An 11,101-nucleotide genomic window follows, 5' to 3' on the forward strand; every position below is an offset into this window, starting at 1 on the left:
TAGTTGGTCTTTAAGGTGCTACTGATGCTACTGAAGGATTTTTTATTATTTTGTTTATACTTAACAAAGTTAATAATAATTAAATTATGACTTAATTTTCACAACAGCAATTGTTTCGGGCACAAAATATCATTGTTGAATGCATAGTCAAGCAACACAGCATTTGTTCATGGCTGAAGTTGCTTAGAAGGGCCAGATTAAGAAGGGCCAGATTAAGAGAGATATAGCATTTCTATTCTATTCTATTCTATTCTATTCTATTCTATTCTATTCTATTCTATTCTATTCTATTCTATTCTTCTGAGCCATATTTTTCCTAGTCTAGCAAAAAAGCAGCATGGAAAAAGCAGCATATTTCTGTCCTTCCCTTAGGTCCCGGAGAGCGCGATATGATAGTCATGAGGAATGAAATAGGACTCAAACACCCGTCCGGTCATTTGGAAGACAAATATGTCAATCTTGTGGTGTATGGAGACGATAAAGGATATTCTGCAATGGCTAAAACCGTAGGGTACCCGACTGCTATCGCAGCAAAGATGGTTCTAGATGGTACGTCTTTCTAAGTTGTGTGGTGCACCTGGGATGTGTAGTTCTTTTAAGCAATATTCAAATGTGCAAGCGTTGTTTTAGGCAATGGGTATTGAAATAATTCTTAAAAGGCTGCATTGTTATTATTAATATCCATATTAATAATCACTTGTGGGGCTTTTTTTGGTGTGTACATGACAACACTCACCAGTATGGACTACAGGCACCTCTGTTATTTTGCTCCCCATGGCAGCCAGTTTGTGCTAGCAAAATTGAGATAGATAAGACTTCCAGCCCTTTTTTTTTAATCCCCCCCCACACAAAAAACAAACAAACACCCCACTGCTCATTTGTAAGTGTGAATTTTAAGTCTTAAGCTCATCACAGTGATTCCGTGGCCATGCAGTTCATTGTTGTCCTCACATTCGCCACAGTTTTGTGTGCTAAGTATCTTATCACCTATGTGAGCCATCATGTCACATACGTGGACCAATTTCAGGGTCCCAGCACCCAGCAGGACCCAATGTTGTTTTATGTCCCGGACCCCCACACCCCTTGGCACTCTGTAGAGAAGTGTGTTTGTTATAATTAATTTTAGCGTTCATACTGTTTTTGTAAGGCAGGCACCCCCAAACTTCGGCCCTCCAGATGTTTTGAGGCTACAATTCCCATCTTCCCCGAACACTGGTCCTGTTTCCTAGGGATCATGGGAGTTGTAGGCCAAAACATCTGGAGGGCCGAAGTTTGGGGATGCCTGTTGTAAGGTGTTTGGGGCCATCTATATGAGGAAAGCAGTTAATTGCAATAATTAATAATATAAAGCGTAGGTAGACTCTGCCATCTGGAACGCCTTGTAGCTTTGCTCAGAGTTTTGCTGCCTGCCAAAGAGGAGGGACCTCACCAGATTTTGCGCAGGGTCCCCTCGGCCTGCAGCTGTAAACCGTAAGTGAAAGAGGAACTGGTTTGTTTTAAGAATTGGTAGATCTCTTGTGCCCAGTTTTCCCCAACTGAACCCTTTCAGATGCTGTTGGACTACATCTCCAGTTATCCCTGTCTCTTGGATGTGCTGACATGAGTTGGAGTCCAACAACCTTTGAAGCACCCCATGTTGGGGAAGGCTGCTATAAGCGCACGTAATTTCGCTGTTCCACTCTGAGCAGAGTTTCAGGGCTTTGTTTTAGTGAGGCTGCAATCCATGTCACCCCACTTACCCGGCCCCCGTAATAATAATAATAATAATAATAATAATAATAATAATAATGATATACCCTGCCCATCTGGCTGGGTTTCCCCAGCCACTCTGGGTGGCTTCCAACAGAAAAAAATAAAATAATCTATTAAACATTAAAAGCCTCCCAAAACAGGGCTACCTTCAGATGAATTAAATAGGACATACTTCTAAGAAAACGTGGTTAGGATTGCACTGTAATGTTTTCAAATAATTGCCGTACAGGTTGCTTTTTTCCTCTATATCTCCTTTAAAGAAGAGTTAATCAAATAAGCTGGAACGTGTCCAGAGGAGGGCAACCAAAATGGTCAAAGGCCTGGAAACAATACCTTATGAGGAACGGCTTAGGGAGCTGGGTATGTTTAGCCTGGAGAAGAGAAGGTTAAGTGGTGATATGATAGCCATGTTCAAATATATAAAAGGATGTCATATGGAGGAGGGAGAAAGATTGTTTTCTGCTGCTCCAGAGAAGCGGACACGGAGCAATGGATTCAAACTACAAGAAAGAAGATTCCACCTAAACATTAGGAAGAACTTCCTGACAGTAAGAGCTGTTCGGCAGTGGAATTTGCTGCCAAGAAGTGTGGTGGAGTCTCCTTCTTTGGAGGTCTTTAAGCAGAGGCTTGACAGCCATATGTCAAGAATGCTTTGATGGTGTTTCCCGCTTGGCAGGGGGTTGGACTGGATGGCCCTTGTGGTCTCTTCCAACTCCATGATTCTATGATTCTATGAAATACAAGAGGTCTGGAGGGTGGCAACACAAGAACGGCCTTTTCTGGGTTGGCTCCCCCATTTGTGGAATGCTCTCCTCAAGGAGGCTTGCCTGGTGCCTTTATTACATAGCTTTAGGCGCCTGGTGAAAATGTTTCTCTTCAACCAGGCTGATTAACATACCCTGGCATTTTAAATGTATCTGTGGAAGGAGGTTATTGGTTTGTTTTGCTTCTGCTTTTGTTTCATTGCGTATTTTGTAGTTTTAGGTTGCGAATTGCCCTGCGATCTTCAGATGACGGGTGGTATACAAATTTAATTAATAATAACAGTGACATTTTTCTCTTTATATTCCAGGAGAAATTGACACCAAAGGCATGGTCATCCCATTAACCAAGAATATTTATGGACCAATACTTGAACGTGTTCGAGCTGAAGGAATTACCTACAGTACCCAGAGCGTTATCAAACAATAAAGGAGACTCTTTTTCTATCCTCCTTTTTTCCCAGCCTATAGTTTTGCACGCACATTTTGAAGCCTAAAAATAGTTGTCCATAGGCACAATTCCCCCAGGAGTCTTCCCTATCTAGAGCCCATTGAACTGAATAGCAGTACAATTCTCTTGTGTGCAGTGCCAGTCTGTTTTAGTGAAACTTCGACAAGAGAAATTACGGGTGAGTTGTGCTGTGTACCTTTTTTTACCGACTGGGATTCAATGCACTCTGGACCTGGAAGCAAATCCCATGTAATTCAGTTTGGCTTACTTCTGAGCAGGCTGCCCTGCAAGGGTGATTTGTAAAGCTTTTCAGGTGGAGAACAGGTGTCCAGTCATAGCAGAGGAGCGCAGGGCTCCTCAAACGATGCCAAAACGTTTTACTCGTATCCTAAATGCTGCAACATTGCTGAATGTAGTGAGTTCAAGGCTTCATTTTTAAACGGAACATTGACCCCGGAATATGTGACAAGAAGAAAATTGTAATATTTGTTGCTTTCCCCATTCTATTCATCATATGTGTGGTCGGCCTAAGGTCCTGAGACATACTATGAAGAGCTTCTGTTTAAAGTCCAGGAGGTGTTGTTTCCCACAGAATAGCATAGCAGTCATTTTATTGTGTCCTTGGCCTTCTCAGAATGTATATGGGGCAGCCCTCCCTCAAATATGCACCTCAAGAGTTCCTACTTGCCTGATGGCCATGGAACCAGATGTGTGTTGGAAGCACATGCACCTGTGCCCTATATCATGAAGTTTGCAGAGGCCATGGCATCTCCACGTAAAAGGGTCTTTGGCAGAAAGAACAAGAATGGCCTGTGCCTAGGACTGAATACCTTTTTCCAGGCAGAAGATAAAGGGTCACATAGACCAAAGGTCTGAAAATCCTTTCATGGCAGACATAGCCATGGGAGTTGCGCTCTCTCTCTCTCTCTCTCTCTCTCTCATATCCTCATCAGGCATTCCAGTTAGGTTAAAGTAAAGGGGGCAGGAGGAGAATCACTTCTGCGGCCTCTTAACTTTGCAGGTTTCTAAAATTTGAGGCGCCTTCACAAATTTGCTTCAGACCTTCACCTTCCACAAACTAGAAGGTGACAAGTAAAAGGACAGCGAGGGTGGAGCTAGCCTATGTGGCCTATGTGTTTACTTTAACCTGATTGTGACACCTGAAGAGGGCTTATATCATAATCAAAACAGGAAACACGTTTTATTTTGCACTACAGTGCTTAGAAAATCATGTCAACAGTATTTTTGTATGTATTGGGGAAAAAACATGATTGTTTAAAACATTTCAGTAACGTATTTGACGTGAGAGCTTGGAAAATAGCACTCTCTGTACCTTACGTCAAACAGTTTCACATGTGCCAAATTTTATATTGTTTGAAACCATGCTTCAGTCTCCTGGTTAATACCCAAAGGTGTTCAAAGATATGGAAAGAGTGTATGCTTGCTACAGGCTTTTAGTTTCTCTATATTATATATTCTGTTAAGCTGTTACGTTGTGCCTCCAACAACTTTACTTGCCTCATGCTTGTGAGGAACAACAATATTTTAGATGCAGTTTTTGTACTGTATGCACTTTCCTTTTGAGAGAAATGTCCAAGTGTTCTTGTTCTGCAGTTGCCTTCCCAATCAACCTCACCCAAAACAATAATAGGACAATTCGGCATACTGGGCTTGTTAAATATGACCATTTCCTCTGCCTTATATCACACATATCTGGTAGTTTTAAATGGAGACATTCCAAATACAGTGAGGCATCCCATGTCTTTGCCTCAAGAAATAAATAAAAGGTCATTTTCTTCCTGGAAAAAAATAAGGTCAACTGCTTTGGTATGTTTTCATGGTAAGCATCGGGGATGCATGGAGTGCAACGCATGACCTGGTTATCATATGGAATTTGGCTTCTGAAACTCCGTGGTTGTCTTTGCATGTAATGCTAAGCTTATGGGTTATGGGTTAGCACTACAAGTATGAGCCACAGCAAGTCTTGGGTTTGCATGCTCCATTCTCTTTCCTGCAATGCAGTCCTGAAGGAGAGTTTGGAAACTTTACTTTCTGATGCAGACTTAGACTATATCTGCAGCTTTCCATGTTGCCCAGACCTAGATTTAGACTATATCTGCAGCTTTCCATGTTGCCCAGACCTAGATTGACCGCTTAGTCTGAGCCATGCTTAGTCAAGCTATAGTTCTTGAAGCGGCCTTATTTTCACCAACTATGATTAAGATAAAACACAGTTCAGGGTTCAGATGTAAAAACTAAAGTGTAGGTTGGGGGAGCATGGGAGCCCAAGACTCCTTATGGCTTGTCTTCAAATTATTGCAGTTTGCCATTGCATGTGAGCCATGCTATTGCTTCATTTTCAAGTTGAAACTAACTTGCTAAAAAGATTTTCCTTCTGTTTGCCTCCGGTACTCTGGATTTGTCAGACATTTCTCTTGAGGGTGAATTGCCGAAAAATAATTGTCACCTCTGGCACGATCTCTTGAGTAACGAGTTGAAAATGTAGATGGAGCTCTAGTTTTTTTGTAAAACTCCTGTTTCTTTTGGACAAAATGAACCGAGGAAATGAACCGAGGAACTGAAATAAACGTCGTTGAAGGAATGTAGTTGTCACGGAGAAGAAGCCGTAGGAAAGTGGTAGAGTGAAAATGATTTACTAGGAGAACAATGAAACTGTTTCATTTCAATTCTGACTTATACATGTTCTGTGTTCAAATCAGGGGGCTGCCAGCCTAGAAACCTCTTTCTACATGTTTGAATGAAGGGCAAGTTATGCCTCACAATCCTCTAACTTCCTTACGGTAAAGAAAGGTTTGTTCGAGAGCAACCAAGAAGGTATTAACTTAAACCATCTACCTGTCTTCTTGCGGAATATGTCTGCGTACAGTAATGTGCTGCAAGAAACGTGAGGAAGAAGTAAGTTCAACTCGTTTTAGTGCTCACCCAGTCCAACTGCTGTGGTGGAGTTTGTATACCAGACCAGCTCAGCTACTGGCTGGATTCAACCCTCATAAATAGCTTGGAGGGTTGACTAAGGGGAAGATGGCTTCTTTTCAGTTTGCTCTGTGAAATACCACATTTCCAGTGCCAAGGGAACATACAAACCCCGTGCAGGTTGGGTGTCCTTTTCAGCCTTCTTGCCATAGTCTGGCTTACTACCTTTGGGGTTCTCGCTTTCTCCCTCAGTGTGGGGCACAAAAAGCCCCACCTCCCTTGGCATGGAAGCATACCTTCCGTTTGGGGGGGGGTAGTAATTGGGCAGCTTTTCAGTTCTAATAGGCTGTTTATTACTTTTATTTTAGAATTTAAAACCCAATGCATGTCCTCTTCTCACCGCTCGTCCAACTCCATGAAATTTCTTTTCATGGATACTCCTTTTATATGACTTTTAATACTCTGTTTGCAGCTCTGGAAAGGGACAAATGAAATCGCATCACTTAGAGCCTGGATCATGGAAAAAGTTTTGTGTGTGCTTTTCTTTTCAATATACTTTTTGGGGTCCTTTTCTTACCGAGGGCAAAGTGTATTTTTATGTGCTGTGTTGGGTTTGGGTAAATCCCATGCTGCTTCTACGATGCCATTCTCAATTAAAGACTTTTGACTTTCATTTATACTTGCCTCCTTTCACGTGGATCAAAGCTGTGTGAGTGTAAGATACGTTTCATTTTCAGGGTGCATTTGCAGTTCTGTATGTGTAAGCCAGCTGCAGGACCTTCTAGAGGTTTCGCAGGGGCCAGGAACTTATTTGAAATGCACACATTTCAAATTCTGAGAGAGTACCGGGGGGCCCAGTGACAAAATAGATGCTATAGTGGGTGGTGGTGGAATAACACAAAGTTAGAGAGTCACCCCGACAATCTGTTTACCATGGGAAGTTAGCCAAGTTCTGCTCTTCCTATTGCAGCGATCACACAATATCAATTTCACTCACACTGATGTTGCTGCTGTCTATTAGAGCACTTCTCAGGACCAAGAAAACTTTACAAGGTGGTAACACCAAACTCATTTCACAGAAATTGCTTTGAAGGTTGTACCATAGCTTTCTTAGAAGGGCTAGAGCAGGCATAGGCAAACTCCGGCCCTCCAGATGTTTGGGACTACAATTCCCATCATCCCTGACCAGTGGTCCTGTTAGCTAGGGATGATGGGAGTTGTAGTCCCAAACATCTGGAGGGCCGGAGTTTGCCTATGCCTGGGCTAGAGACTTACTATTTTTAAAAAATGAAAGCTCAGAATCTTTGGCACCTGCTCAGGGCACTGGTAAGCCTTTGTGGGTGCCATGGGTTGGCAACTCTGGCCTTACATGCTGTTGGTGTGTGAATATTGTCTGTTCTACCTTTGTTGATTGTTTTGAGCTGTGCACATTAAGGTTAGTGAGGTAGCGAATAACTTTGGGATTTTGTTTTTAAGCTTCTTGGGTAAATGAAATTTGTTTAGCTAGCATGTGTGGAAAAAATGTAGTTTAGGGATGAAGGTTGTTTTATTGTAGAAAAGCACACGTGTGTGTGTGTGTGTGTGTGTGTGTGAAAATGTGAGTCTCCTTTCAATGGCTAGATTTGTTATTCTGCTAGTAGTCAAGGTGCTGTGTAACCTCCAGGAATCGTAGCCGTGAATACTGGTGGTTCGTAGTATTCTGGAGTAATCTAGAACCATTTGGTTGGCCTGGTGGGAAGCAGATTTAGGTGGATCTGGGCAGATTCTTCTTATATTTTTTACCTCAAACCTGTGCCAAGAAAAACACCTATTAAGTTGCCCATCATATTTTGACAGGGGTGGAATCGACACGTATTTGAAAAACGCTGTGAAAATGCTTTTTAAAAAAAACATTTTGAAAAATACATTGAATTTTGCATAGCTCAGTCTCTCCATCTAGTGTCACATTTGTATATTGCACTTTACAACACATTTAAAACCTTTTATTTGCAGTTCTGTAGCTGAGCCCAGGATGCCTGTCGCGTGATGAGCTGTAGTGCAAAGCGAATCAATGTAAGAAAGCAGAAAACATTTTGTCAAACGGTTAAATGGCGACAATATCAAAACAAACTCTCATTGAAGTTAAAAGTGGCATCATTACAAAATGTTGGTAGTGACCCTATGTTGATTTTCCTAGATGCCTGTGCTTTTGAAATGTGTTAGGCAAATGCAATCCCATCCAGGTTTACTCAGAAGTGAGTACCACTAAGTTCTGCAGAGTTTACTCCCAAATAAGTGTGGGATTGCAACATGGGTAAATCTTTTCCTGGCACCCGTATCAAGTTTACTTCCTGGTTTTCAGTTTTTGTTGTTACTTCGATGCTGTCCTGTCCTGTGTTCGTACTAACTAGGTAGCTAATGTTAAGTTTGCATTTTTGTAGTCTGGGAAAGGCAAACAAAAGTTAAATAGGCGTTGCTAGTTAAAGATGTATTGGGAGACTTGCGATAAGTGAAACAGCATCTTTTCCACACTTGACCCAGTTTATCGAAGTAGGCTCTGTATCTTTTGAGTCTGCAGCATGGATTACAATAAAAATTAATTAGAATATGTCATTTTTGTCTGAGACTGTTTGCTAGCTCAATTTAGGAACCGATGCACATTTATTAAAATGAATAATCCAGGACATGTTGAAGATTATGAAAGATTTCTTATTCCTTTTTGCCCCAGATCAAAACCCAATGTGTTGCTAAAGAGATTATTCCAAGGACTTATGTTTAAATAACTAGTCAGCATGCTAAAATGATGGATGTGATTACAGATCTTGATGGAAGGAAACCTTGCAAGCAGCAGACAATTCCTTGATTTGTTTTATTTATTTACTTACTTAAAATAACACTCCTTCAACGAAGTTTTGCATAAAGGTGGCTATCTTAGTGTAACATTCTAACGGAGGACATTTGCTCCATAGTAAGTGATTTTAGGATTGCAATTTTAGTTCACAACCAGGTTGATTTTCCTGGGTCAAATAAGTGGTGCACAAGATCATTATATCCTTATTGATTATCTGAATTGCTCTGTGCCCTAGGATTATGGGGTGGGGGAGAAAATAGAAGGAAAGAGGATTAGGAAATGGGGTTATAGAAGCAGCCATAAGATCAAAATTAACCCTGTTGCACTTACATCCCCAGGGATATTATGAAGAAGAATTATTGGGGCTGATTATGTTCAGTGCTTGTTTTGGAACAAATAAGGGGGCAGGATGAACTGTCCCAGTGAAAATTGTCTTGCCTTTCTAGGCCATGCATCTGGAACATAAAAGCCTCCCTCCCCTCCGGTATGTACTTTAAATGCAAATTTGGATTTACTTTCTTTTTGAAGGCAGCTCAGTGTCTTACGTGGTAGCTGCTCAGACTGGAGCAGGGGTAGGCAACCTAAGGCTGGAGGTCCGGGAATCGGCGTGTTTTTACATGAGTAGAATGTGTCCTTTTATTCAAAATGCATCACTGGGTTATTTGTGGGGCCTGCCTGGTGTTTCTACATGAGTAGAATGTGTTCTTTTATTTAAAATGCATCTCTGGGTTATTTGTGGGGCATTGGAATTTGTTCGTATTTCCCCCCCCCCAATATAGTCCAGCCCACCACATGGTCTGAGGAACGGTGGACCGGCCCACGGCTGAAAAAGGTTGCTGGCCTCTGGAGTAGAGGGATCCCTGAGGTAGCAGCAGGCATGTAACACTAAAGAGCGACAGCATTGGTTGCCTTTTTTTGTGGGTTCAACCCCTGCTGTTTTACTGTACCTCCTGAAAGGCGACTGGAACTGCTAAAGCTGTCCGTGTGCGACATCCGTTTAGCAAGCAGTCTGAGCAGTGGATAGTGTGCCATTTAGGAAAAGGGCATACATGGAAAGATCTCTAGTCTTCCTCTCCTGTTTCTGATCACATGTGCAGCTGATCTATCTGGAGCATCTCTTTCTCTAGTTATTAAGAGGTATACAGATGTATCCACACAATGTTCAGAAAATACACTCCTGGTGTGTTTTTGCTTTTTCTTCTTTTCTTTTGGAGTTGGTGACTAGGCAACCTTTCAAAATTTGCCATGCTTTTTAAATAAAAAAATCGTTTAAATTGGATTTTGTGTGTGTGTTACAAATCAAACAGATAAGTGAGGAACGGTACATCTATTGTCTCCACTTTCAATTTATAGTCTTGTTTTACAGTATGGTGAGAGACCTTTTTGTCATAGGCATCTTGCAGTTGGGGAGGGGGGATACTGTTCTATTGCCTGTTCATAGTGTCAGCATCACAGGGGTTAGGTCCTTTGTTTGTGTATTTATTTTTATTGATGAGGTTAGCGGTTCCCAAGCTTGGTTGGTTGTGTTTAGTTGATTGTGGTTTGGCTTATTTGTGTGAAGGCGGGCTAGGTTGTTGGGTCAGGTGAGCCATATTGATTTGTATGCTGTTGGAGGGGACAGGCCATTGTCCTGTTGTGCTGTGGATGTAATACAGGGGAGCCATACTAGGGTGAAGGCATCCTCCATAGCTTGTCCCTGTGCTGCTTTGAGTTTGTTGGTGAACTTTTCTAGTAGGGTGGTTTCCCATACATTTTGGTACCAGTGGCGTATGTACGCTCCTGATAGGCCCTTCCAGTGTCTAGTTATGATACTTCCTAGCAGTTGAGAGTGACTTATGCACTCATGTGCATTGTTGTCCAGGAAGATACTTAATAGGGCGAGTTCTGGAGTTGCTTCTATTAGCTGTTTTGTTATTTTGGAAATTTCCTGCAGCACTGATATCCAGAAGGGTCGGACTTTCGGGTATTCCCACCACATGTAGAGAGGTACGTGCCAATTGTGGTGCCACCTCTCCAGCATTTAGATGAAGTTCCTGGGTGTATCTGTGCCAGTTTCCGTGGTGTTAGTGAGTTCTCTTCTTTTGAATGGCGGTTTAGACCATTGGGTATGGTTTAATTCATGTCCTGCTCCCATTGGTTCTAATTGTGGTAAGGGGGTCTGTAGTATCTTGTGGTAAGGGGGTCTGTAGTATCTTGTAGTATTTAAAAACTGTTGTTGTTTTTTTACCCTGCCTCCCCCTCCCCACTGAAATCAATTCTGCCCTTGAAAAAAATGAACAGACACCCCCCCTGGGAGTGAAACTTGATGCTGCAATATTGGATGTTCAGCACTGATGAGGCAGATCTTGTTTAAAGCATATATATATATTTACA

At 41.9% G+C, this 11,101-nt stretch overlaps 1 protein-coding gene across 1 annotated transcript in view; it reads left to right on the top strand.

The window, feature by feature from the left end:
- The window catches only part of AASS (aminoadipate-semialdehyde synthase), a 44,626-nt gene extending 39,563 nt beyond the window's left edge, over positions 1-5,063 (top strand). Inside the window, exons 23-24 of the mRNA XM_035127117.2 lie at positions 373-549; positions 2,825-5,063. Of these exons, the coding sequence (XP_034983008.1) occupies positions 373-549; positions 2,825-2,943 (296 nt within the window). The 3' untranslated portion in view covers positions 2,944-5,063. The remainder of the gene's footprint in view (positions 1-372; positions 550-2,824) is intronic.
- Positions 5,064-11,101: the final 6,038 nt, after the last annotated feature.

The sequence above is a fragment of the Zootoca vivipara genome, chromosome 10 (genome assembly GCF_963506605.1).
Source record: "Zootoca vivipara chromosome 10, rZooViv1.1, whole genome shotgun sequence".
In the NCBI taxonomy this organism is placed as follows: domain Eukaryota; kingdom Metazoa; phylum Chordata; class Lepidosauria; order Squamata; family Lacertidae; genus Zootoca; species Zootoca vivipara.